The sequence below is a fragment of the Orcinus orca genome, chromosome 16 (assembly GCF_937001465.1).
Source record: "Orcinus orca chromosome 16, mOrcOrc1.1, whole genome shotgun sequence".
In the NCBI taxonomy this organism is placed as follows: Eukaryota; Metazoa; Chordata; class Mammalia; order Artiodactyla; family Delphinidae; genus Orcinus; species Orcinus orca.
In genome coordinates this window covers 53,642,394-53,669,100 of record NC_064574.1, presented here as the reverse complement: position 1 = coordinate 53,669,100, position 26,707 = coordinate 53,642,394, and the positions used below count along the sequence as shown (strand labels likewise).

The window sequence follows — 26,707 nt, the reverse complement described above, 5'->3', positions numbered from 1 at the left end:
GACGACGCGTCTGCCCAGAGGGCTCCTGCCAAAAAAGACCCTCGAGAAGGCTCTGGAAGAGCGAGAGTGGTTACCTGGCCCTTGGCCTGACTGGGAGCTCTCGCCGCCCCGCCCAGCGGAACCTGGCGCCAAACCCTGACTCCGCCCCCACCGAAACCCTGGCCACGCCCCTTCCGACCCTGGTCCCGCCTCCCAGGCCCCAAATCTGCCCCAGAGCCCGCCTTCAGGGCCCGCCTCCAATTTTCCCAAGTCCCGCCTCCCAGGACCCCTGCAACGCCTCGACCCACCCCCACCCCACCTCCGCAAGCACCTCCGGCTGGCACCGACTGCTGAACCCCGGCTCCCTACCTAAGCCCCGCCTCCCAGGACCCAAGCGGCGCCTGGCCCCGCCCCAAGCCCCACCCCGCCTCCGCGCGTTGCCTCGGGCCACCTCCCGGCGCAGCCCCGCTCTCCGCTTCTCTCGGGCAACGCTGGGGCCCGTCCCCGCCCCGCCATGGCGCCTGAGGAGAGCGCTGAGGCTGCGCCCCTGCTGCGAAGTTTCGAGCGCCGCTTCTTGGCGGCGCGCGCCCTGAGCTCTTTCCCCTGGCAGGTGGGCGGTGGGGAGCGCGGAAGGCGGGTGGGGGGCGCCGGGGTCGCGGTGGAGCGGGGCTCCAGGCTCACCCCTGCTCGCCCCGCCACGCGGCGGCCTCTGCTCCCTCGCGGGCCCCGGCATCACGTCCGGTTCCCCGGGCATTGCTGGGGCCAGCGCGGGCTGGCGGCGGGGAGCAGGAGGTCCACCTCAGCACCCTTGGGCCCACCCTGCGCTCAGCCCCCAGCTCCGTCCTCCCCTGGGCCCTTCCCGCCCTCCGCTGTCTCTGCAGACTGAGTCCCACGAATTGAAGGAATGCGGGCTTTCCTCCCAACTCCTTTTTTCGCTGGGTTTTTAGGGTCATGGACAGTTTGTGCCTTTTTTTAGCCAGTTATTATCCTGGCCATTGGGTAACAGCTGCTGCTGCTCATTTAAACAGCCCACGTCCTCAGGGCAGAGGGAGACCACGCTGCGTTGAACTCAGCGACCAGGTCACAGACCCCTCAGGCCTGGGTGTTATCATCTGTGTCAGCAGCATTGGACAAAGCCCTCTCAGAGGCAGCTGATGGAAGAGACAGGGAGGTACAAAACAGTCCAGGAAAGAGACGAAAGCTCACTTCCCTGCCCTGGGGACCTGCCATTCACACAGAGGCGCATGGCCGAGGCAGCAGCTTCTTCCTGCCAAGTCCAGGGCTCTAATGACGCTGCGTCCTTTATAATCCATAATTCAAGTGCGGTGAACCCACTGGGATGACTCAGTTTGAACATATATTCCTCCCCATGTCTGCCCCATCTTAAGAGTGGAGGTTAGTCATTTGTGTTTCATTGACATAAACCATTTAGCTTTCTGGGAGATCATTTCCCGTCAGAAAGGAATGTGTACATTTTTTAACCCCAAATTTAAACTTTCATGACAGCATCCATTGGGCCCAATTCATATCGACTATAATTGTTCATGAGTGAGTGCTTACTCTGCACCAGTCCCATGCTAAGTGCTCACTTAGGCTCACCCACAGCACCCATGTGGTAAGAACTGTTCTTACCATTGGTTTGACTAGAAAAGAAGTTGACAGCAGCATTGGAACACTCAGACCTGGGAGACAGACAACCTGCTTTGAATTCTGGCCCTGCCCCACCCCACACAAGCTGTGTGACCTTGGGCAAGTGACTTCGTCTCTCTGTGCCTTTATATTCTTATTAGTAAAATGGGGGTATAATGATGCTTAACCTCATAGGGCTGTTGTCAGGATTACATGAATATGTGTTAGCTAGTACTTTTTATTCTGTCAATGAATGTTTACAGAATGCCTTCCACAAGCCAGGCACCAGTATCAGCAGAATACAGACAAAGCCCTGATTAGATGGGAGAGCCAGAGAATAAACAAGTAAATGAATAAGCAAGAAAACACGAGGAGATGATGGTGGCTGGAAAGTCAATAAAACAGGGAAATGCATCAATTTAGGAGAGTCGGGAAGGCCTTCCAAGGAGGTGACAGGAGCCGGGACCTGAACAGTGAAGCAGCCATCCTGCCGTGGAAAGGTTTCAGGTTGCCCCCAGGTGTTAATGCTGTGGCTCCCCCTGTAATTCCAGTTCAGCCACAGAGCTGGTCTGTGACCCAGGCAAGGCTAAGCTGCCAGGGCTAATGCAAACCAAGAGTCTGTCTTCTGATGTTCTTTCTCTGACTCATCCAGGTGTAACCCGGAACTTCTCAAGGTCAGGCTTTCAGCTGCCTGTGCCTTCCACATCATTTGGCCCCAGGTCCCTGGGGAGAGATCACTTAGCACTTTGCCAACATGTCCCATTGCATGTTTAATGTTCCTGTGATAATGCCCTTGAGATTTCTTTCTCTTCCCCCTCTCTCTTTGAATAGAGCCTAGAAGAGAAATTAAGGGACTCATCAGGTTCTGAGCTGCTGCTGGATATTTTGCAGAAGGTAAGAATCACAGAATCACTGGAACGCATCAGTGGCCTGACTTGCCCATGAAGACGTAACAGGTGCACACGTATCCTTTAAAAAGAAAGACGCTGCATCTGGGTGTGAGTTCCTCAGACAGCTCCGGCTCTTTTGTTTTCTTAGATAAAGACATCAGAATATACAACAAGCTGCATGAGAGGAGGGAACCTGGGGGATGTTTTTTTAAACCGTCCACAGAGAAAGTGGAGATGACAGCTGTAGGAACATCTTCTAGCATTTGCTAGCTGCTCAGAGACTTTTTTTTTTTTAACGTTTAAGGGGAAAAGAAGCAGGCAAGTCTTGCCCACCAGTGTGTCTTTTCTAGTTGTGGATGGGCCCCTGCTTTTTGTAGGTGGGGTTTGGACTCTAAGGTGCATCTGGGTGTGGGTAGAGGAGGGACCACCACTCTGCCCGGCCTGTCCCACTCTGCCTGCCCCTGGCCATGTGGGTCAGGTGTACATCACAGTGCATCCGGGCTCTCTACCCTCTTACGGGTCATGAATCCTTCTGAAAACCCAAAGGTGTGGACACTACCCCAAGGAAAAAATGCTCCAGAAGAGTACATTTTGTGTACAAATGCATGGGAATCATACACACCCCTCCAACCACTGGTCCTGTCCAAAGAGCCCAGGGTCAGAATTCCTGTCTGGAGGGTGAACCAAGAGTATCCATCTGACCACCGTGTCGAGAAGATGCACAAGCTAGGGAAGATTCCCAGGAGATCCAGCAGTTCAGGACTGCGAGCTCAGACCTCTCTGAGGCCATTGTCATGCAGTCTGCTCTGATTTTTCACCCCAAGGTTAAAACCTAACACCCGCCAAGCCCCTGAAGAGTTGTGTGGACATTTTGTGGCCCTTGAGTAAAATCACATCCCTCCAGCCAGCAGGTCCCATGTGACACAGGCCCTACTCTCACTGTTCCCGTCCCCTGCCCTCCCTCCCAAAATGCCAGGTGGGGGCCTGCACAAGCTACCCAGCTGCCTGGAACTCATTCCCCTGCTCTCTGCTTCTCTCAGCTTCAGCCGAAGTGTTGCCCTCAGAGCCCCCATCCCTCTCCACTACATCCCAGGCAGAGTCCCCACCTTACTCTGTCCTGGTCAGCGCAGCACCCCACCCGGGGGTGTGATCTCCAAGAGGGCAGGTGCTGAATCTGCCTTGTCATACCATTTGGAGCTCTCACCCCTTCCATGGAGCCAGACAGTCCCACATTTGTCCTCACTACAAACTCTAGTTCCTGCTGGCTGCTCTGGGAAGGGGGATGTCTTAGTCCTGCTATAACAGAACCCCACAGACTGGGTGGCTTGTGAACAACAGGAATTTATTTCTCACAGTTCTGGAGGCTGTGAAGTCCAAGATCAAGGTACCAGGAGATTCAGTGTGTTGTGTGGTCCCACTTCCTGGTCCAAAGACGCTGTCTTCTTGGCTATGTCCTCAGATGACAGAAGGGGCAAGGGAGCTCTCTGGGGTCTCTTTTATAAGGACACTAATCCCATTTATGGGGGCTTTACCCTCATAACCTAATCACGCCCCAAAGGCCCCACCTCCTGATATCATCTCAGTGGGTGTTAGAGTCAACATGTGAATGTAGAGTGGACACAAATATTCAGTCTACAGCAGGGTGTTAGCCTGAGTCCGTATGCCCTATGTTCCTGCCCAGAAAGGGCATTAGAAACACTGCCATGGTCTGTGCCACTGTAGTGGAGAAATATTTTTAGGAAAGGGCTTATATGTTAAACTCTTTCAGATGCATAAGGGTCACCCAGGGCCAGAATTCCAGGAATCGGATAACTGGGGTTTGCCCTGTATTCACTTGAAGCTCATGGGAGACTTAAGGCGGAGTCTCTCCAGCAACCCACACTGTGTTCCTCGTCACAGACCGTGAAGCATCCTCTGTGCATGAAGCATCCACCCTCAGTGAAGTATGCCTGGAGTTTTCTCTCAGAGCTCATCAGAAAGGTCAGTGATGGGCACTGGCCATCTGGTAACCAGGCAGCATCTAGGACTTGGCTGGCTCTCCAAACGTGGGCTTTGCCTGTTGGAGCCCAGATCCATCCCATACTCTTTGCCTGCTCTACAGATCCCCGTGTAGCAGGGGGCTCCCTGGGCAACTGCTCCCAGCTGAGTTCCACCAATGAGAAGCCATGGAGGGAGGGAGGAAAGGAGGGGCCAGGGTACTTCCTCTGTGCTTTGAGGGGTCTCCAGCAGTGGCTGCATCTCCTCTGTGGTCCTGGTCCCCCATGGAACCTTCCCACTCCTACCAGGAACCCCTGAATGTGGGAAATGCCACCTTCTCCTTCTGTCCTGCCAGCTCTCACATATCCCATTTCTCCTGCCCTACACTACACCTCACCCTCACCCTCTCTACACCTCTCTTTGAGGTCCCCCAGGTCCCCCCACCAAGTGATCTGTATTAAGTCAATCACATCCCAAGTCTCCCCTCCAAATTTGGTGAAAATCCTCCAGCCATTTTTACAAGTCATAGTAAAAGCAAACAGGTGGGGGCTTCCCTGGTGGTGCAGTGGTTGAGAGTCTGCCTGCCGATGCAGGGAACATGGGTTCGTGCCCCGGTCCGGGAAGATCCCACATGCCACGGAGCAGCTGAGCCCGTGGGCCATGGCCACTGAGCCTGCGCGTCCAGAGCCTGTGCTCCACAACGGGAGAGGCCACAGCAGTGAGAGGCCCGCGTACCACAAAAAAAAAAAAAGCAAGCAGGTGGAACCTTGGTTTGATTCACGAGGGTCAACTTAATCCTTTTGCTGAAGCTCTCGCCCTGCCCGCCCCCAGCACGAGGCTATCCACACGGAGCCTTTGGACGAGCTGTACGAGGCGTTGGCGGAGGTCCTGACGGCCGAGGAGCCCACCCAGTGCCACCGGAGCTACCTGCTGGTAGGAGACCTGTGCCCTCCTCCACACACACACAGTTGATTCAGGCTCCAGTCAGCCTCATGTGGCTTCAATCCTGACTCCTCAGCTCTGTAGTCTTAGACGAGGTCAGTTAACCTTCCTGAGCCTCGGTTTCCCCACCTGTAAACCAAGCACTTCAACAAATAACACCTGTCTTACGGGGTGACTGGCGTTAAATTAGGTAACACACATGAATTGCACAGCAGCGATCTGGCGCTCAGACCTCAATAAATATTTGATGGATGGATGTTACAGGACAGCTGTCTCTCCCCACTGTCCACTGCCACCATCACCAGGCTGACCTGGTGCTTGGCCTTCTCACTGGTCACCTGGCTTCTTACCCCACAGAAGTCCATTCTACACACAACAGTTTTTGTTTTCTTTCTTCTTTAACCTTTTATTTTAAAACAAAGACACAGAAAACCATGCAAAAGAATTAGATTATCGAATTGTTGCAAGGCGGCCACCACGGTAACTGCCAATCTAGCCAAGGACTTGGGCAGCCAGCCCACAAAGCCCTCATTTGACCCATCCCAGCCCTCCCGCTCTTTCAGAGTAATCACTGAGGTCGTACCACTGCCATGTGCACCTCTGGGCATAGTCTTGCCCATTAACTAGGTCTGGCTCAAAATTTCCCTTCATCCGCAGGTCCCCCCAGCTCTTCCTGGCAATTTGGCCTGGACAGCTTTCCACAAGCTGGCTTTTTGTCGCACACACATGGTGCTGTTCAGCTTGTTCCTCTGTCCTCTGTCCCCCAAAAATTGGCGGCTGGATTCACAGGCCCACTCGGACTCTTGTCTGTTTGACCCCTTTGGCAAGAAAACAGCCTGGGTCCTAGAAGTCACATCATCTCTTTTTTATCCTCTTCATGGTAGCACTTGTGGGTGCTTAAAGCTTAGACTCATTAATTCATTGAAGGATGCAAAAAGGTGATTTTTCTTATTTATTTATTTATTTGTTTATTTATGGCTGTGTTGGGTCTTCGTTGCTGCTCACGGGCTTTTCTCTAGTTGCAGTGAGCAGGGGCTACTCTTCGTTGCAGTGCGTGGTCTTCTCATTGCGGTGGCTTCTCTTGTTGCGGAGCACAGGCTCTAGGCACACGGGCTTCAGTAGTTGTGGCACGTGGGCTCAGTAGTTGTGGCACACAGTCTCAGTTGCTCCATGGCATGTGGGATCTTCCTGGACCAGGGCTCGAACCCGTGTCCCCTGCATTGGCAGGCAGATTCCTAACCACTGCACAACCAGGGAAGTCCCAGTGATTTTTCTATCATTTTTTTTTTTTGTTTTGTTTTTGTTTTTGTTTTTGTTTTTTTTGCGATACGCGGGCCTCTCACTGCCGTGGTCTCTCCCGCTGCGGAGCACAGGCTCCGGACGCTCAGGCCCAGCGGCCACGGCCCACGGGCCCAGCCGCTCCGCGGCACGTGGGATCCCCCCGGATCGGGGCACGAACCCGCGTCCCCTGCACCGGCAGGCGGACTCCCAACCACTGCGCCACCAGGGAAGCCCCTATCATTTTGTTTTCATTCATTAGCTGGAGAAATTTTATAAGGAAGTGCCTCCTTTCATCCGTATTTGGTTACCTACTGGTACAGCTAGTAGAGGAAAGGCAGAATACAGACTTCTTTCCTTTTCAAGATAGTGAATTGGTTTCCTGTCATTCCCAGTAGGGGTTCAAACCATTGCAAATCGCATCGTTACTGAAGCTCAAAATGTGCTATTTTGAGTCACTTCAAATAGGCTGCTTTTTTTTTTTTTAAGTAATTTTATTTTATTTATTTTTGGCTGCATTGGGTCTTCACTGCTACGCATGGGCTTTCTGTAGTTGTGGCGAGCGGGGGCTACTCTTCATTGCGGTGCGCAGGCTTCTCATTGCAGTGGCTTCTCTTGTTGTGGAGCACGGGCTCTAGGCGCACAGGCTTCAGTAGTTGTGGCACGCGGGCTCAGTAGCTGTGGCCTGCGGGCTCTAGAGCACAGGCTCAGTAGTTGTGGTGCATGCACTTAGTTGCTCCACGGCATGTGGGATCTTCCCGGACAATGGCTCAAACCCGTATCCCCTGCACTGGCAGGCAGATTCTTAACCATTGCGCCACCAGGGAAGTCCCCTCAAATAGGCTTCTGGGTCCTTTGACATCACCTCATAGTTTTCTTACTTTAGTTTATGTCAAGCTTTTCCAGACTCATCTTGTATGTTTCCTGCCCCAGACCTGGAATCAGCCATGTCTTCAAGAAGCCCTAGTTTCTTTTAGTGGGAAATGATATTTAGAGACCACAGTCTGGGCATTAGGGATGATCATTGCTGCTGTCTAGGCCTTTCCGTGGACAGAGCTAGGATATGGGTGGAGATACATATCCATACTTTTTAAGAGAAAATACCTCATGAGTCCATATCGATGTTTCTGATTCAGGATCAGAAGGGTTGTCACTCAGCCTCTTCGGCATTGGATCCCTATCTCCTTTCTTCTGCTCTGGAAATTTTGGTTCTCAAGAGCATAGGGATGATGTTAGGATATCCCCCAACTGCCTTTGGCTTATCCCATATTATTCGTGCGTGCAGCGATCTCAGAACAACAGCACTAATCCCTCACACCAACTGTGGTTACTGAAAACAGCATAAATTTTTATATGTGCCACCCTCATTCTCCCTACATAGACATCATAGAGCCGTTACATAGTATTACCACAAACTAAGCAGCTCAAAGCAACATAAATGTGCTATCTTCCAGTTCTGTAGGTCAGAAGTCTGCTGGGCTCAGCTGCTTACTCTTCTTTGAGTCTCACAGAGCTAAAATCAGGGTATCTGTAGGACTGGGCCCCCGGGGGAGGACCATTCCAGGCCCTTCAGGTCACTGGCACAATTGCGTTTTCTGCAGCTGCAGGAATGTGATTCCATTTCCTTCCTGGCTCTTGGCCCAGGATTGTTCTCAGCTTCTAGGAGCCGCCCTGTCCCCCTGACTCATGGCCCCTTGATTCCAAAGCCAGCAACCATCTCAAATCCCTCCTGCCTCTTTTTCTTCTGCATCTCCCAAACATCAGCCCTGATGATTAAATCGGGCCCACTTGGATAATCCAGGATCATTTCCCCATGTCACATTCTGTAACCTTAAATGAATCTTCAGAGTCCCTTTGCCAAGAAGCACAGCACAATCACAGGGTCCAGGGATACGGGTGGAAACATTACTGACCTCAGGCACATACCGTAGTCTGTTACTTTTCAGTCTCTGTATTGGTCCGTATATTGATGTCTCTGTAGCCATTTTGGTTGTCTCAAGTTCATTTTCTAGGAGGTTCTTTAAGAAGGGCTCGTCGGATGGACCTTCCCGGACTTCTTGCATGTTGATAACAGATTGAGCCATTTTTACTTGAATCTTGACTCACACCTTCTCTCCCTGAGTCTCTTAAATATATTCCTCCACTTTCTTTGGCATAAAGCATCATTGTGCAAAAGCCTGATGATAATTTAATTTTCTTTCCCTTTTATGTCACATGCCCTTTTCTCTTAGATAGCCAAAGCATTTTTTTCTTTAAAGTCCAGTAATTCTATTAGACTACGTCTCGAGGTTGTGATCGTTCTGAGTCAGTGACCTCAGGTGCAGTGTATACTCTTTCAATATTCATTTCAAATCTGTTTGTTTTCTCAGGAATGCTTTCTTGAATTATAATTTTTAGTATTTGTTCTTTGCTTTTGTTTCATTAAAGGTACCTAAAAATTTGTGGCTTAAACAACAGAAATTTATCATCTCACAGTTCTGGAAGCTATAAGTACAAAATCAAGGTGTCGACAGAGTTGTTTCTTTCTGAGGCTGCAGGGAAATGATGTGCTCCAGGCCTCTCCTCAGCCTGCAGATGGCCATCTTCTCCCCGCGTGTGTGTCCTAATGTCCTATTCGTATAAGGACACAGTCAGATTGGATTAGGGTCCCCTTATGTCTGTATTTTAACTTGATTCCCTCTATAAAGACCCCATCCTCAGGAATTCCCTGGTGGTCCAATGGTTAGGACTCCGTGCTTTCACTGCCAAAGGCAGGGGTTCAATCCCTGGTCGGGGGAACTAAGATCCCGCAAGCTGCACGGTGCAGCCAAAAAAGGAGGAAAAAAAGACCTCATCTCCAAAAAGGTCACATTTTGAGTTGCTGGGGCTTAGGACTTCAGCATATGAATGTTGGGGGGAAACGATTGAACCCATGACAATCTCTTAATTTCTTTTTGATTTTTAAAATTTTGCTCCTTTTCACTTCCTGTTTCTCTTTAAGGTTTATCTGTTTTTATGTTTTGGTTTGTTGTTATGCTCATGCTTTTTTGAGTAGCCTTTATTTCTGAAATGATGTTTTCTGTTATTGTCACACATTTCTAAGTGTTTCAAGTAGCCATTCAGGCCTTGCCTCGGGGCCCTCACACCCCCACTACCGGAGCAGGCAGGTTCCCTCCTAGGTGGGCTCTGGGGTCACTGTCCTCGGGTCTACCACGTGCCCTGTTGCTTCCCTCTTCTGTCCCCACTGACACGTTGAGCTCACGAGGGTTGTGTCACCTGCTCAGAACCCGCCAGTGGCTCCCCATCACATTTAGACTCAAATCCTAATTCCTTATGTGATCCACACCTGCCTTGGTTGCTGGATTAATTCTCTCTCCCTGTTTCTTCCTAGCCCTCCGGGGACTCTATCACACTCTGCGAGAGCACGGCCATCATTTCCCACGGCACCACGGGCCTGGTCACGTGGAATGCCGCGCTTTACCTGGCAGAGTGGGCCATGGAGAACCCAGCGGGCTTTGCTCACAGGTGACCTGGGGGTGCAGGGCTGGGCACCAGGGAGGTTTGCCACAGGGGGATCACAGACACAGCCGCTTCTCCCTGTCATGCAGGACTGTCTTAGAGCTTGGCAGTGGAGCCGGCCTCACGGGCCTGGCCATTTGCAAGATGTGCCGGCCCAGAGCATACGTCTTCAGCGACTGTCACAGCCATGTCCTCGAGCAGCTCCAAGGGAACGTCCTTCTCAACGGCCTCTCATTGGAGCCAAATGTCGCCGCCCTGGCCCAGCACCCAGAACACGACACCGCCGATGCAGAGAGCCCCAGGGTGATGGTGGCCCGGGTGGACTGGGATGTTGTGACGGTCCCTCAGCTTGCTGCCTTCCAGCCGGACATCGTCATTGCCGCAGGTACCGCCCAGCTTAGGCCACTGGAGTGTGGCCTCCCTGAAGCTCCACCTGGCTTTCAGTGCTGGGAAGGGGACCACCTTCCAGCCAGTGAGTGAGCCACCTTCAGTGAGCCACCTCCCACCAGTGAGTGCTGCCTGGTGGGAGGAATGATGGGATTTGGGTCGTGTGGGCCTCCAGGGTGACATCAAAGCACAGAGCGTGCCTCTTGGGTGCCCTAAAGCCACAGCCCTCCCATTTGAGACAGTGGCCATGCCTACTGCCACGCTAATGGTCCATCCTATAAAGGAACCAGCTCTTCCCAGCAAGGCCTGCGATGAACAGAACAGGCCCCAGGGCACCAGACTAGGGTGACCAGTCTTAGCCAGGCCACAACCCAGCGGACAGACTTCACGTCCCTCTCCAGCAGCCTGAGGGAGGCCTCTCAGTTGCGATCCAGAACCTAAATGAATAGGCCAGAGCAGCCCCACAAAGCAAGGGAGCCGAGCTGGCCCCACCTACACCCCCTGTCTTCAGATGGGGGTGGAAGTGGCCACAGCAGCCTTGTCCTTTCAGGACCACAAAGAACGGCATGATCCTGATTCCTCTGCATGCCCTGGGCCAGGCCGAGGGTCGGGGAAGGAGCTCTGGGTGGCCCCACCTCTGTCAGCACCTGCTTCCTTCTCCGTGCACGCTTGTGTGTCCCTGAGGCCGAAGGCGCTCTGCCTGTGTATCTCTGTCCTAGGTCCTCAAAACGAGTCCCACAAGGAGGGACCACCCACTCTGGTGCAAGGATGGGACCCTTGAGGGAAGGGGCATATGATGTGGGCACCAACGGGACCGTTGCCCTCCACGGCGCTCACCCAGCCCCATCTGGCCGATGGTACTGTGCTCTGGCCTGGCCATGGCCCTGAGACCCAGGCCCAGAGCGGCTGGAGCACAGAGGCTAAGCAGCTCATCCCTGCAGGCCCAGCTGGTGGGCGGGAGGGGGCTTGCCCCCCCACAGGAAGGAAACAAGAAGTCTGAGGCAGTCAGGGTTTGCTTCATTAAGCATCTTCTAAACAGGCCATAGGCAGAGAATTGATTTTTTCTTTTAAAGGAACACCAGCGAGTCCTGGATATTTTTCATGTGTTGCAGTGTCTTTCAGCAGCTTTCTCTGCTAAGGGTTTTTCTTTTTACCCCCGTAATTTTCTTACCGTCCAACAGCACGAACCTAATAGAACTGCTGCTTTCCAGGCCTTCACCCTGCTGCCCATGTCGGCACAACCCAGAGGCCTCTATCCTGGGGTCCTGGAGGAGCCCCTTCCAGTAACCTGGGGTTTTTATCGCAGATGTGCTATATTGCCCAGAAACTGTCCTCTCCCTGGTCGGGGTCCTGCAGAAGCTCTCTGCCTGCCAGAAGGACCAGCGGATTCCTGACGCCTACGTTGCCTTCACCATCCGCAACCCGGAGACATGTCAGCTGTTCACCACGGAGCTGGGTGAGCCCCGGGCCCCTGGCCGGGCTGCTGGCTCTGAGGGGCTGCCACCCAGGCCTGCAGGGCCACTGCACTGGCCACACACAGGACTCCAGGGAGGCAGAAATCAGGAAAGTAAAAGAATGGGGCCCTGGAGACAAGCCAGGAAGCCCCAGACCACAATGTGCTGGGCCAACGACCCCCCACCCTCCGCCCAGGAGGTCAGCAGAGGAGCCAGGGCCAGGGAGTTGGTGCTCTGGGGAGGAGATGGCTGACGTGGGGATCTCAGAAGTCTGAGACCAGCAGTCCTACTGTGTGTTTAGGGCAGGTTTTCAGAGACTTCAGGCCTCAGTTTTCTTGCCTGTAAAATGGAAAGGATGGTGGATGCCAGCTGGTATCAGGGTAGACGAGTTCTGGCCACACAGCAGTCAGGTGCAGGCTCTGGAGGTGGGTCCCAGGTGGAGCTGGGCCACCCCTCTCCAGGTCTTCATTCATTGTACAGCAGAAACATCCACCTCAGAGGTGGAACAGGGCTGGCACGAAGGGTGTGCTCGGGAAAACGGCAGCTGCTGTTACTAGATCAAGCACACAGTAAATGGAAGAGTGAGGGATGCTTTAGAGAAGGGGGTGGGGTCTGCCTGAGTTGCCACTGCTGCAGGCGGGCACTGTTCTCAGACCTGACCTGCGTCAGCCCCTCTAGCACCTGTTGCGGGGGGGGTGCTGCCATCCTCTGTCCCACCCGTGGAAACACCGGGGTGCAGGGCAGCTGAGTAATCACCCAGGCACCCATGGACTGAAGCCAGGCAGCTGGCTCCCACTCTCCACCCCCCACCCCATGACCCCCACTCTGCAGTCCTCACCACGAGCCAGGCCTGATCAGGGTTTCCCACACATGACTGGGCAGCAGTGCAGAGCCCTGTGCTTGCCCCAATCCCCCACCCCCCAAACAAAGCTCTCCCACAGCTGCCTCTGCTGACAGAGAGGACCAGCGCCCACCCCTATACAGCGTGTCCCACTGACAGCGGGTGTTCAGCCTCGAGAAATAACGAAGTCCTTCAGATGCTTATGTGAAAAAATATCCACGCTGTATTTTAAGAAAGCTGAGTGCTAAACAGCATATACAGTATAAACTCATTTTTTAAGCTCATTTTTATTTTAAAAAAATAACTGTCATGTTAATACACATATGGGGAAACTCCATACACACCAATTAACATTATTATTAACATGTTATACCCGGACGGTAGTATCATGACACTTATACACTGTATGTCTAGTATTTCACTCTTATAAATACTAATTTTTCATTTCTAAAAAACTGATGACAAAACAATTCTTGCCAGGGGCTCGTCAGACATCTGTGCTTACACAGAGGACGTGAGCCCCTCTGATACAGGTCCAGCCTCTGAAGGCACCAGGCTGAGCTGTCAGGCAGACGTGGGTTCAAACCTCAGCTCCTACTGAGCTGTGCCCGGTAACAGGATGGAGGACCCAGACGGGGCCATGACTTTCCAGGGATGCACACGGCCCAGTGGGCAGACGCAGCAAACCTGGCTGCTGTGAGCTGCTTACAAATGGGATTCCTGGTCCCACCCCTGGAGGCTGATTCCAGGTGTCTGGATGGGGCCTGGAAATCTGTAGTCTGTACCCCCACACACACCCCCAGGCCTATCCCAAAGCCCCACACTGATAGGGTGGTGTCCCATCCCCAAACCCCACATCCTGAGACGCATATGTTCTGTCTCCAGGCCGGGCTGGAATCCCGTGGGAAGAAGTGCCTCGTCACGACCAGAAACTGTTTCCCTACGAAGAGCACTCGGAGATGGCAATTCTGAAACTAATGCTGTAGATTTATAAATGGTTTTGAAGAATAATGTGAAAATTAAATCACTGTTCTGGAAAGAATGTGATAAAACTTGCACTGGACTTGAATGTTTGAAGAATGTTAAATTCTGAATCGGGAACCACAAACTGTTCGAATAAAATATAAACTGTTCAAGCGTGTAGACCCCTCTCTGCCAGCTGGCTTAGTCCTTAAGAAAATCACCATAAATCAGAAATGAAATTTTTGGCTCAGAGATAAGCATTTCATTCGCGCAAATAAAAAAACAAACCAAGTATGTTCCCCCCAACCTGGACGCAAATCCCTCACGGAGCCAAGCCCGCTGCACACGTGGCACATCTGACTGCCCTTGCAGGGCGGTGGGCTGCAAAGTCTGTTTTCAAGGCAGGAATCAAAATATTAGGGACACAACCAAGCAATTCTGGGAAAGGCAGACACCAGGAGACAAAACAAGGATGCAGAGATGTTCAAGACGACACAAGTAACAGAAAAGTCATAAACTGGGGGAAAGAAAGACTCATAAGACAGGAAGAGAAAAGAGAGAAGGGATTCAGAGCCTCCAAAGATGAAAGCAGGCTAAGCCAGCTTCCTGGTCAACAAAAACTCCTGATTATTAAAAGTTAACTTCATTCCCCAGGCAGTGCCCACTGCCAGCCTTTCAGCTTCCATCCACCAGGAGGCGCTGATCTACAGAGTCTGCCCAGGGACTGGCCAGCAGTGGCGGCTGTGAGGAGGGGAGTGTGGGCCAGCTCCTGGGGAGGAAGATGAAAGGTAAGGAGGGGTGTCAGCTTGAGGGTCTCTCTATGATGTCCAGCACAGGACACCTCAGGAGTTTCAGTCGTTGGCCCGAGGGGTCACGTGTCCGTAATCAAAGGGAGCACTGTCCGCTTCCAGCTCTCATCCCATCGAAGCTGCTCTGACTCCCGGAGGTTCTTGCAGAACTGGTTCAGTTTGCCAGCAGGATCAGGAAACTTTGAGAAAAGCATCTAGAAGACCAGAACTACCTCATCACTGCTTCCTGCCCCCACCCCAGGTTCCACCCCAAGCTGCCCCTCCTCCTTCCCAGCAGCCCAGGCTCCTGCTGCACCCCAAGCCCAGCTGCCAGGCCAGTCATTCTGCCAAAACCCTCCCTCCTTCACCGCACTTCCAGAACCACCACCAGTGTCCTGGGGTCTCCAACGGGACTCCCGCTCTGGCCCAGCTTCCACACCAGGCCTGGCTAACTAACCCTTCTCAACAGCTCTGACCCCAATGTCCCTGACCCAGCAAGCCCGCCTCCCTCACCAGGCACAGGGGAGCCTTCATGGCCCAGCTACGCTCTATCTCCTGCTCTGCTCCGACCTGACGGCACAGCCAAGCTGCAGTGTTCACCATCCACACCCCATGCTCTGCCGGCAGCCCCCCGCCTCTGCCTCTGCAATGCTCTGCTGTTCCTTCCACCAAGAGCTGGCCTCTACCCAGCACTGTCCTGCCCACGTACTGAGAACTAGGTGATGCCTGCGTTCTTTCCAGCTCTGCTAAACTAAGGTGTCTGCAGACGCCAGCCTGTGGGCTGCACGCAGCCCTCCGCCTGTCTTTGTAAATAAAGTTTTATTGGAACATAGCCGCACCCCTTCATCCACAGATTGTGGATGCTTTCACGTTACAACAGGGTTGAGTAGTTCTGACAGAGACCATGGCAAAGTCTAAAATGTTTTTTTCTGAGCCTTTCCAAAGTCTGTTGCCCTTGGTCTCAATGATCAAGAATGATGACGTGTTACTTTTTGTAATTTGTAGTAAGAAAGAAGTATCCTTTGAAGATGCCCACCCATCTCATAAGGCCGGTCCAGGAAGCTCCCTCGCTCCTCACTCTCCCTTCTCAGATCCAATCACCCCCTAAATGGCACAGTCCACCTGGCTCTAGCATCATTGTGTGGTGTGAGCTCCATAAACCCAGACAGCAGGTGGGGCGAGCCCTGATCCCTCCGGGGCCCAATGGGGCCCAGCCTCTGAGACCGCTGCCCACTCACCCATACACAGCCCAGGGCCACCCACCCAGCTGCAGGAACAAGGAATCTCCAAAACCCTGCAAGCCACAGTGTGGGAGCAGACACGCTACCTGCAGCTGAGCTGCCAGCTCCTCTGAGTCCTCGAAGACCAGGCCATTTTCCTCGTGTTTCACAAGCTCGTGTAAGCTGCAGAGAGAATCAGGGGAGGTCTGAGAGCTGCCTGGAGGAGATACAGAACCCAAGGTGCCCACCTGCTCCCCCCCAATTCCACCCCACCCGCAGGCTAAGCTGGAGGCAGGAACAGTCTGGTTTCAGGAAGCCTGTTCTTAGATTTGGCATCTGAATAGAAAAAAGACCTGGCAGGATACACATTAAAAATCCAAACCAATTTGGGGAAGGAGGGACAGTAAAGGGGTATGTGGACTTTTTGTGCTACATGCTCTCTTCAGTGAGAACGTTCTTAGTAAGTTCTGCCTTTTTTTTCTTAATTCCACAGCAGAGAAACCAGGTAAAAGGCAGCCCTGCTGGAGGCAGGCTCAGAGGTGATCAGGGGGTTGATCCCAACACTATCTGAACCCGGGCTCCAACATCCTGGATTTCCCATTCAGAAGCTGGCTCCTCAGCTCATGGTGGGGCCACTGTTTCTAGAACCTTTTCTAACACTACCGTCTCCAAATGCCCTCTCCTGCCCATCTTTGCCAGGAAGAGCGGAGACAGAAATACACTCATTCAACTGATTCGAACACAACTACATGAGCTCAGACTAAAGGGACAGAGAGAGAAATAAGTCCATGTGGGCTGTGCGGGCAATTCCAGCCACCATTGCACCCTGTGAGCACAAGCCCCCAAGTAGAGTACTTAAGACTCCAATTTTTATTCAACACGAGCTCTAACTGGAAGCCACCCTGTCTGGTGGGGCCCAGCCCGCCCACAGGGACCAGAGGGCTCCTGCTCCCTCTGGGTGGCAGAGCTGCACAGATGGGGAGGTGGAGCCCTCCAGGAAGCTTTCCCGGGCAATTCTGCTGGTTCCCCCCAAGCTGCTGATTTGATAACCTAACCCTGGGAGGACTGGGTTTCCGCTCCTACCACTGGAAGTTCACGGCACACACAGGCAGGCAGCACCCGAACATGTCCACCACCTTCATGGGCAGGTCCAGGCCACTGGAGGACCGGTGTAGGCAGACGCCCAGGTCCGCAGACCCTGCAGGGCGAGGATGAGGGGGCCATCAGCTCTGGCTGTGCGCCCGATGACCACACATCCTGCAGGACTGTGGACCGAGGCCTGCGGGGAGGAGTGGAAAGGGGGTGATAAAGTCCCCAACCCCACGTACGACTGCCTGGGGTTGGCCAAGCAGCCTGGCAGGAGGCTGGGACACGGAGGTGCTTCCCACCTGCCGCTCCTGGCCTCTCGGCCCTTTCTGAAAATGACCTGCCCGTCACCAATGTTTTTCTTTAAACTGACCCCCTTTTTCTCCTTAACCACGCTGTATTTTAAAAGAAGCCGCAGCAATGATTGCTTAATGGGTTCTGAGTTTCTGCTTGGGGTGATGAAAATGTTTTGGCAAGAGACAGTGGCGGTGACTGCAAAACACTGTGAGTGTAATTAATGCCACTCAATTGCATACACTTAAAAATGGAAAAATGGTTAAAATGGCAAATTTTGTTACGTGTATTTTATCACAATAATTAGAAAAAGAACCCAAAGCAGACCCAACAGAAAACCAGCTGTCGCTGTGAATATAAAGCCAAGGAAGCAACCGTACATCACTCAGTGCCGCTGGAGCTCCTGCCTACAAAGGCTCCCCGCCTCCCACTCCGGAGACAGCTTAGTGGCTGCTGAGACCTATAGGCACCCAGCCAATAAGCCCTCCCCGAGGGATCAACAACGCAAGAGAAGGGAGGGCTGCCCCTTCACACTGGGAGAGTCCACACTGTTTACCTCGTGGTCTCTGTACCTCCCAGACTTGGGAATTGACCCCAACCCAAGCCCCGCCCAGCCCTTCTGCCCAAGGGAAGAGCAGGGTGAGTGGAGGGCGTGGAGGCCAAGAGCACTCGGACGTAACCTTGGCAAACAGGCAGGGAGGTGGCACACCAGGAAACAGCCTCGTTCTCCCAGAGTCCAGCCAGGGCCCATCCCAGCCTGAGACCTAATTGTGTAGGGCCCCTGAGCAGACAATGGCTTGAAATCATTAAAGGGTTAAAAAAAACAAAGAATATGCAAAAGAACCTGGTAAAACATTCATTATCTGGCCCTCTTCAGAAAAACTCTGTCCCCTGCCCTCAGGTACTCCCTTATAAACCCCAGCCCTCCCCCTGCAGGCCTCTTACCTAGAAGCAAGGGGTAGTCCTCGGCCTCCAGCCATGGGGTACAGACCTGGATGTGCTGGAAATGCTTCTGGCAGATGAGGCGGCTGTAATACTCCTTCAGAGGCCCTTTGCCTTACAGAGAAAACCGGAGTCACTGCACTGGGCCCACGTCTGGCCCTGTCCCCCAGCCCCAGGCCTGAGAAGCCCCTGCAAGGGCGTGAGCAGAAGGCCCACAGGCAGCAGCTCCAATCAGGCCCCTATCCAGACCCCTTCCAGAAACGACCCCCAAGGGGTGTGCACCTCGACTGCTGAGGCCATGGCCGTTCCCCCAGCAGGCCTTGGGCTGGGAACACAGCCAGGATAAACTCTGGCCAGGCACCAGAGTGCCCACCAATACAGCTTCTCACACAGACTGCCCCTGTGCCCCGCCCAGATCCCCAGGTGGCACAGCATGAGCAGTGGGCTCCTGCCGCCCCTGGGCGTCCAAGGGCCTGGAGGAGAGGAGTGTCCAAGGTGGGGCAGCTGGCTGAGGACCCTCCTCCTCCAACCAAATCTCCTCTGCCTCTCTCTCTTCACCTGGCTCCTTTGGAAACAGTTTGACATTGGACAGCAGACTCTCATTTTTAAAAAAAAAGATACGTGGAAACCACTGTGAAGTAGAAAGCTCAGAATCTCTGAGGTCACGCTATCTGAGATTGAAATCTAGACTCCATGCTCTGCCATGAAGCCCTTCTGAGCCTCAGCCTCCCCGTCAAGCTGGTGTAGAAAACCATACATCACAGAGTTGGGGTGAGAATTAACGAGACAACAAACATCACAGGCCTGACATGCCTCCACTGCCCCGTTTGATACAGGAACAGGGATGGTCCCAGGTGGGTACCTGTTATAACACAGACCAGAGGAGGGAGGCTTTCTCCATCGTCGATCAGCTGTTCGAACTCTGTGTTTAGGAAAATAAATACATGATAACCAAGATCATGTAGTCGGGTGAGTGAGGGGCTGATGCGAGGGGATGGGGGAAGGGAGAGGAGGAGGGAGCACTGCTCCCAACCATGGAATCCCTTCTCCTGGAGGTGGCAATTCAGAGCTAGGCTGGTCACTCACTGACCCAAAAGAGGACTCACGCCTGCCACCTCCACCCAGTGGCCCTGGCCCTGGGGTCAGGAACACTCTGCCAAGGACACCACGCAAGGCCAGGCGAGCATCCTGCAGCTCAGCAGCCCCGACAAGCCCAGCTCCTGATCACAGCCATACACCTACTTTCTAATGCTGCCAACAGGATGGAGAAGTCTTCATCCTCTACGGGAAAAGAGAACCGAGTGTCACGGGCCAGTTTCTAGAGGCCTCCCCACCCAGCTCAATGTGCTCCCCTTTCTCATCGAGGCCCCAAATACATGTGGGGTGCACGCCTGGCAGCGGCGAGAACACAGGCTCAGCCAGGTGCTCATACAAGCCCCAAGCGCCCGGGCGGGTCCTGAGACCTGTCCAGCTCGTGCTGCTGACCAAAAGGGCCGGCCGCCCAGGAAGGCAGGTCACTGTTCCACTCTGGGCATCCCGCTCCGTGAAGGCCGACCTCTCCATGCCCGAGTCCGAGGGTTCTGAACTGAAGGAGCAGAGAGAGCCCGTGAGCTGCCACAGAGCAGGCCCTTGGGCCCGAGAACGGCCATTCTCCCACCAGAGTGAGGCCCGCAGGCTCCCAGTTGTTGGGGTGCAGCCACGTCAGAGCCACCAGGTGGCCCTACCACCCAAGGCCTTGGGCACAGACCTGCACCTTGCTTTCTCTCTTATCTGTATTTATGTGTTGCTAGGTGCTGAGGTCGCAACGGCAGACAAGGCCGACTCAGCCCCTGCCTTCACAGGGCTTACTGTTCTAATCATCCCCTAGACTTAAGATGAGGACGCTGTGACCCCTCCAACTGCCCCCACATTACTGAGAAGAACAAAGACCAGCTGTATGGAGAGCCGCTCAGAAGGGCTCTCCTTACCCCTGGGAGATGCCCAGAGAACATATAGGTGCACAGACCCCGCCATGCGGTCAGGAACCACTGGCAGGAGGGTAAGGACACCCACAGCCTAGTACAGGGCAAACACTTCCTTAAAGGGCCAAAGAGTAAACACTGTAGGTTTTGGGGAGCCATACGGTCTCCATTGCAAAGCCCAGCTCTGCTCTTATAGTGTGGAACTAGCCAAGGACAACATGTAAATGAATGAACGTGCTGTGTTCCAATAAAACTTTATTTACAGAAACAGGCAGCAGGCCTGCAGCCATAGTTTGCCATCCCCTGGATTAGATCTCCAGGTCAGCAGCGAGCATAAAACAAGGCAGCTGAAAGCTGAAGACAGCAGACTTACCAGGCCCTGAATGCAGAGTAGGTGCGGCTCAGCTTCATAAAGAGCTGGTGTTGCAGGTCCAAAGGCGTCTCTTTAAAGAAAGATGCTGGCTTGTCGTAGACAGTCACAGCTCTGCAATGAGATCATTGGGGGGCTCTAGGGAGGGGCGAAGAAAGGCCTAAGGAACATAAGACCCAGAAGTATCCAGAAGAAGAAGGGTGCTTAGGTATCCAAGTCTCAACAATAAGCTTTAGAATTACTTGGAGAAGCACAGAGAGAATTTCTAACATGAACACTTCCTGGACCATCTGGCTGGCTGGGAAAGAAACTCTAGCTTCCTCCTCCCTCAGCCTCCCCAAACCAGTAACCACCTCCCGGAACCCTGGGAGCTCCCAATGCCTTGCAACATGACACAGCAGCTGGGAGTCAACGGCACTGGGAGGGACCCCTCGTTTCCCGAGGCCCCTACTTGATGCCCCAGTTCTCTGCCAGGTCTTCCCGCATCGCATTGGTCACACACAGGTTCAGGTGGGACAGGCGTCCGCAGAGCGTCTCATACCTGAAAAGACATATCAGTGGTCAGCCCAGAGCTCTCTGGGCCAGGAACCACCACCCCAGCCCCATGGGACTCAACACCTTATGATACAGAAGAGGCCGCAGAGCTGGGATCTCCCAAATCAGGTCACTGGCGAGGCACCTTCCCCATGTTTGCACAGAGTTCTACCACCTGTACTATTACCTCCCGCGCACCTTTCTTTAAATCAGATTGCTTTTCAGCTTAAATACAATTACTTTCAAGAGAAACCATATATCACTACAGAATGGAAAATCCAGTCTCTCTTGCCATAAAATGAAGGAGAAATACAATAAAATCTTGTTATTAAATCTCAGCCACACTGCACTATTCCCTGCAAAGGTTGTGGGGCTGAGGCTCACTCCCAATGGGTTACAAAGGGAGTTTAGCAAATGCTAGAAAGGCGTTATCAACAGATTAGCTCCAAACGGAGACTTGAGCCCTGGTGACAGGGCAGGACTGAAAAAGAACTGGAAATGAACAGGGTTATTTCGCGTGTGTAGGTACCACGGCCTGTTCCTCACTCAGGATGCAGAGAAAGCTCTGGAGCTGGACTGCCTGGGATGGAATTTTGGAGCTCACATGTATTAGCTGTGTGGCAAGTGACATGAGGGCTCTCGGTTTCCTGGTTTGTAAAAAGACAGCGATCACAGGACACCCTTGCTGGGCAGCACTGGAGTCTGAATGGGATAAAGGCTTGGCCTGAGGCCTGGCATGCAGCAAGCGTTCACTGACTGCTGCTGCGACCACCACCCACGAATGACCCATCAGGGGAAACGCCACAGCCGGCCAACGGCTTGAGGCTGCAAGTCCACACCGAGGCAGATGGTATAACTCGGACTCAGAACACAACATTGCTTCCTCCTCCAGGTCCAACCTGCTCCCAAGGCCCTTCTTCCCTCTCCCTGTCTCATCAGCTGCAGCAGACTGTGACCCACATCCCCATCTGCCAGCAGCAGTCCCCAGTTTCCATTTGGGTATCTGGTACGGGTTCATCTGGGACCCCAGCTCTCCAGTGGAGCACTTGTCCCAAGCCTGAGACAACGGGGTACTGAAGCCCCCCAGGCTCAGAGGGGGTCAGAGGACGCCAGGTGCGCAGGAGCCAACCACAGGCCTGCTCTCTCCACTGAGCCTGGTGGGGTGGGGATGAGAGCGAGGGGCTTCCAGAGCCTGAGAAATACCTCTAGGAGGAAGTGTGGAGAGACATGAGAGGGGTCCTGGTGGCACCTTTTTTGAGCTCAAAGTCAGCCATTTCTCAGGACTTTTCAGTTTCATGGGCCAACAAATGCCCTCCTTTGCTCAGGCCTGTTTCTATCACTTGTCACCAGCGTCAGTCCAACTCCCCAGCCTTGCCCTCACCCCCACAGGGCACACGGGAATCAGCTTCCCCGGGTCTCCGCACCGGCCCTTCTTCCCACCACAGTTTGGGGACAATGTCGGCACCCTCATCCCAGACTCTCACCACTTGGCCAGCAGAACAAGGGGGTGGCCGGGGCCGTGCACCAGACCCATAATGGAGTAGCCGTAGTTGTGCCAGTCAATGACGAGCTTGCTCCCACAAAGGCAGCCTGCAAACCAGCACACGGCAATGGCGGGCAGGCCCGGAGGGTTCTGGGAAAGAGAGACTTGAAGGAAGAGAAGGAAACCAGACCACGGTCAAGAATAAACCAAGTAAAAATAACGTACGTGGCAAAGAGTCAATTATCTTTACAGAGCTCTTGATAATCGATAAGCAGAAGAAAGACCCTCTTCCTCACCAAGAGGTATAAACAGTCATAAAAGAAAATTGACCAACCTGATAAGTCCAAGATCACTGATATTCAAGGAAACAAAAAATGGAACAAGGAGGTACCATTTTTCACCTATCAGAATGGAAACTCTAAAACACCTAATGATACCTGGTGGTGGTGAGGATAGGTGGAAGAGGCTTCCCTGTTAGGTGGGGAATAAACTGACCCAACCTTACTCTAGGGCTATCCAGTAACACATCACAACATTTTAAAAGTGCATGGACTCTGACCAAGCACTTCCCGTCCTAGGAATTTATCCCAAGGAAGAAACAGAACCCATGCAAAAGACATATGTTCACTAATACTCTTCACCATACAATTTTAAAAGTAAAGGGCTTCCCTGGTGGTGCAGTGGTTGAGAATCCACCTGCCAATGCAGGGGAGACGGGTTCGAGCCCTGGTCCGGGAAGATTCCACATGCCACGGAGCAACTAAGCCCGTGCGCCACAACTACTGAGCCTGCGCTCTAGAGCCCATAGAACCCATGCTCCACAACAAGAGAAGCCACTGCGATGAGAGGCCCACACACTGCAATGAAGAGTAGCCCCCGCTCACCGCAACTAGAGAAAGCCTATGAGCAGCAATGAAGACCCAATGCAGCCAAAAAAAATTAATTAATTAATTTTTTTTTTTAATTTTTAGGTAAAAAAAATCAGGAAGGGCTTCCCTGGTGGCGCAGTGGTTGAGAGTCCGCCCGCCAATGCAGGGGACACAGGTTCATGCCCCAGTCCGGGAAGATCCCACATGCCGCGGAGCGGCTGGGCCCGTGAGCCATGGCTGCTGAGCCTGCGCATCCGGAGCCTGTGCTCCGCAACGGGAGAGGCCACAACAGTGAGAGACCCGCGTACCGCAAAAAAAAAAAAAAAGAAGGAGCTTCTCTATGTTAAAAAGCAGTCAAGGTAAGAGGCTAAGAGTGGAACTCCAGAACTAGAGTGACAACCTGGTTCAAATCCTGACTCCAGCACTTCCCAGCTGTGTGACAATGGGTTACTTACAGAACCTCTCTGGGTCTAGGTTCCCTCATCTCTAAGTGTAGGTAACACAAGAACCTACTTCTCAGGATTGTTGTGAAGAATTAAATGAGATAATTCATGTAAAACACTTAGATATGTAACAAGTACAAAATAAGACTATCTGTAAAACACTGAAAAACAGAAGGGATGAGTACCATAAATAGAATGGACACATACCATAGGCTCCTACTCATGTTTTTAAAAGTTTATACACACACATGTGAATATGCATTTACCAATCTGTACATTTTTTAAAACTGGAAAGTAAAGAAAACTGTTAAAACAGTGGTTCTCACAGCGGGAGGTGGAGCTGACGCGTACCTGGAGAAAGATGTAAGCTGCTGGCTTCCTGCACATCAACTTCCACAGCAAGTGCACTGCCTGAAACACAACTTTGACTCCATACTGGAGAATATGGGGCCCAACTGCAAGTCAGAAAACAGCCATCACTAGTAAAGGAGTTCTTGGCAATTTGCAGATCCCCCCCACCCCACGCTCCCCGCCTTCCCCTCCCCCCCACACACACACAGATTCAGAGATATCGGGAGTTGACTGCTTCCTACCTGCAAGTCTCTGAAGTTCTGTCAGACTCACAATCTGAATTCTGTCGCTCTGCAAGAGCTCATCGTGGGGTTTGGAGGCTGAAAAGAATGTCCCTTTTAATGTGCTGGAGAAGATGATCTAATTTAAAGTCAGATGATCCCCGCCCCACAGGCTGAATAGGTGACAGTGTTTTGGAACCTCTCTGTTCCTCAGTAGCCAGAACAGAGAATGAGGCCAGTTCTTGTCCAGATTCCACTAGACCACCCACAGAGGGAGGGCTGGAATCTTATCCATTTTTACTTAGCACAATGCCTGGCACATAGTAGGCACTCAAGCTAACCTAGATTCCCTGGATGGTGGAATTATCACACCATAGGGAGACCCCTAGGAAGTCTCACTCCAGCCCCTCACCCTGGGGTAGCAGACTCTAAACAGGGACCAGAGGCAACCAGTGCTATTCCTTTTTTCCCCTGATATGGGATAGCGCTACCTTCTAAAGATGTCAAAGTGGGGGAAGATGGAGGAGCAGACACCCCTGACCCCGCACACTGAGGGAAAAACGCTGGACATCCTGCGAAAATGAAATACCTCCTGCCTGCAGAGTTCTGCGCTGAGGGTGAGGAACGGAGAGGAGACAAGTTGCCTGTCTTCTCAGACACTGCCTGACAAAAGAAGCCTCAGAGATGTGCTTACCAGCACTTGCCCTGGGGTCACATCCACCCGGGTTCCAGTCCATCTTTCCACTTACTAGGAATAAGTGAGACTATGCACTGAGTTCATTTAGCTTAGCACAGTCCTGGCATATGGCAGGCGCTCGATTAATGCTGACTGTTCCCAGGGACCCACCCAGCAGAGGCTGGGCAGAAACCTGGCAACCGCTGTCCAGGCCACAACCCGGCTCGTCCAACCTCGGAGAGCTGCCCGACGGAGGAGAGGGTAAAGGGGCGTCCCCGCCTCGGCCCCCGTGGGGCGGTCAAAGCCGAGGGTCAAAGGCTGAGAGAGCAGCCTCCCTCCCAGGCCCCCGGGGCACTCACTGCAGAACCCCAAGAAGGTCACGGAGAAGCCGCACTTGGCCAACGACAGTGCGTGATACTGCATGCGGGGACTGCGGCCCACGTCGCCCAGCACCACGACAATCACGTGGCGGGCCGCGCGCCCCCACCGCCAGCGCTTCCACGCCACCAGCACCAGCAACGTCAGGGCCAGCGCCAGCAGGACCACGCAGGAAGCCGCCATCTTGGCGGGCCGGCAACCGTCACGTGACCGCGCTCTCGCCGGCTGTCCGCAGCCGCAGACCGAGCCTCCTATAGGTGGGTGGAGAGAAGGGAGGCGGGGACGTGGTTCCCTGTTCCCTAAGCCGGGGCCCGCGAACCTCCAACCTGGGAGCGGAGGTTTAGTGGTATTAAGGTAAAGCTGTTACTATGTAGGGATCTAGGAACATTTTTTTCTTCAAAGTTCTAAGATAATTTAAAATATAGTGAGATAACAATTTGGATGAAACGCATAAGCATAATGTTGAGAAAAGAGACCAGCCAGAGTGCATACTGGCTGGTTCCATTATGTAAATCAAAACTACTCTTTACTGTTAGAAGTTAGAGGGGTGACCTGCCTTGGAGGGTCGGGGAGTGAGTGGGAGGGGGCAGTGGGGAGCTGGTGGGGGTGTCATGGTCTGTTTCTTGATCTGGGTGCTGGTAAGGTGGGTGTGGTCCATTTGGGAAAATTCATCAAAAAGCAAACTTACTCATTTTTCAGGATGTATGTTGTACTTGAATAAAACATTTAAAATATAAAGAGAAAGAGGGAGTTCCCTGGAAGTCCAGTGGTTAGGACTCTGCACTTTCACTGCCGAGAGCCGGAGTTCAATCCTTGGCAGGGGAATGAAGATCCCACAAGCAGCGTGGCACAGCCAAAAAAAAAGAAAGGAAAAAATAGAGACACAGAGAGAGAAAGACAATGAAGGAACTAAAAACCAGAACGATTTTAAGTATTCATAGTAAGAAAGGAAAATTTCCCCACTGACCCTCCTGTCTCACCTCCCAAAGTAACCACACTAAAGAGTTCTGTGTGGATATATGTGACAGCGCTTTGACTTTGAAATGGGTCCCCTTGAAGCCACCCCCTCTGCCCTTGCCTTGGGAGCTGCCCCAGAACCTGCACGTCAGGCACAGTGACCACCTGCCCTCAGCCCCACCTCACCCACCCACATGTTAGACAAATGACACAGCGCCTCCTCCCTTGATGAGAGCCTGGATGGGGCAACACCAGGGACCCTAGAACCCAGCTCAGGACTTGGCATGTATCTCCTT

General features: G+C 53.0%; 2 protein-coding genes across 9 annotated transcripts; one reads left to right on the top strand and one right to left on the bottom strand.

Moving 5' to 3' along the window:
• Positions 1 to 430: 430 nt before the first annotated feature.
• EEF2KMT (eukaryotic elongation factor 2 lysine methyltransferase) lies at positions 431 to 14,125 on the top strand. 5 transcript variants are annotated; one of them, XM_049699941.1, is made up of 9 exons: positions 450 to 589; positions 1,627 to 1,728; positions 2,440 to 2,502; positions 4,398 to 4,478; positions 5,307 to 5,408; positions 10,066 to 10,199; positions 10,283 to 10,578; positions 11,887 to 12,036; positions 13,761 to 14,125. In XM_049699941.1, exons 4-9 carry the CDS (start codon positions 4,419 to 4,421, stop codon positions 13,859 to 13,861), a joined length of 843 nt encoding a protein of 280 aa, XP_049555898.1. In that variant the 5' UTR covers positions 450 to 589; positions 1,627 to 1,728; positions 2,440 to 2,502; positions 4,398 to 4,418; the 3' UTR covers positions 13,862 to 14,125. The 5 variants fall into 5 exon arrangements, with proteins under 5 accessions (XP_004270255.1, XP_012388667.1, XP_049555898.1 ...); XM_004270207.3 differs by lacking the exon at positions 1,627 to 1,728 and having other exon boundaries at positions 431 to 589; XM_012533213.3 differs by lacking the exons at positions 1,627 to 1,728; positions 5,307 to 5,408 and having other exon boundaries at positions 431 to 589.
• ALG1 (ALG1 chitobiosyldiphosphodolichol beta-mannosyltransferase) lies at positions 13,144 to 25,675 on the bottom strand. Of its 4 annotated transcripts, none has more exons than XM_033428863.2 (13): positions 25,436 to 25,675; positions 24,422 to 24,499; positions 24,180 to 24,263; positions 22,518 to 22,680; positions 20,951 to 21,040; positions 20,503 to 20,613; positions 19,632 to 19,753; positions 19,411 to 19,449; positions 19,031 to 19,090; positions 18,172 to 18,282; positions 16,930 to 17,044; positions 15,954 to 16,029; positions 13,144 to 14,841 (listed from the first exon to the last, which is right to left on the bottom strand). In XM_033428863.2, the coding sequence occupies exons 1-13, from the start codon at positions 25,635 to 25,637 to the stop codon at positions 14,710 to 14,712; spliced, it is 1,383 nt and encodes a 460-aa protein (XP_033284754.1). In that variant the 5' UTR covers positions 25,638 to 25,675; the 3' UTR covers positions 13,144 to 14,709. The 4 variants fall into 4 exon arrangements, with proteins under 4 accessions (XP_033284754.1, XP_004270256.1, XP_033284755.1 ...); XM_004270208.4 differs by having other exon boundaries at positions 22,518 to 22,666; positions 24,180 to 24,283; positions 25,436 to 25,674; XM_033428864.2 differs by lacking the exon at positions 25,436 to 25,675 and having other exon boundaries at positions 22,518 to 22,666.
• Between the last annotated feature and the right edge of the window lie 1,032 nt (positions 25,676 to 26,707).

What these genes read in the sequence shown, in the direction of transcription:
- EEF2KMT (XM_004270207.3), top strand. Translation starts at nt 494, where the DNA reads ATGGCGCCTGAGGAGAGCGCTGAGGCTGCGCCCCTGCTGCGAAGTTTC. An exon ending in TGAGCTCTTTCCCCTGGCAG is followed by an intron (nt 590 to 2,439) that starts GTGGGCGGTGGG and finishes CTCTTTGAATAG; the next exon opens with AGCCTAGAAGAGAAATTAAG. An exon ending in TGCTGGATATTTTGCAGAAG is followed by an intron (nt 2,503 to 4,397) that starts GTAAGAATCACA and finishes TCCTCGTCACAG; the next exon opens with ACCGTGAAGCATCCTCTGTG.
- ALG1 (XM_004270208.4), bottom strand. Translation starts at nt 25,637, where the DNA reads ATGGCGGCTTCCTGCGTGGTCCTGCTGGCGCTGGCCCTGACGTTGCTG. An exon ending in TACTCTGCATTCAGGGCCTG is followed by an intron (nt 19,754 to 20,502) that starts GTAAGTCTGCTG and finishes CTGCTCCTTCAG; the next exon opens with TTCAGAACCCTCGGACTCGG. An exon ending in CAGCAGCACGAGCTGGACAG is followed by an intron (nt 19,450 to 19,631) that starts GTCTCAGGACCC and finishes CTTTTCCCGTAG; the next exon opens with AGGATGAAGACTTCTCCATC.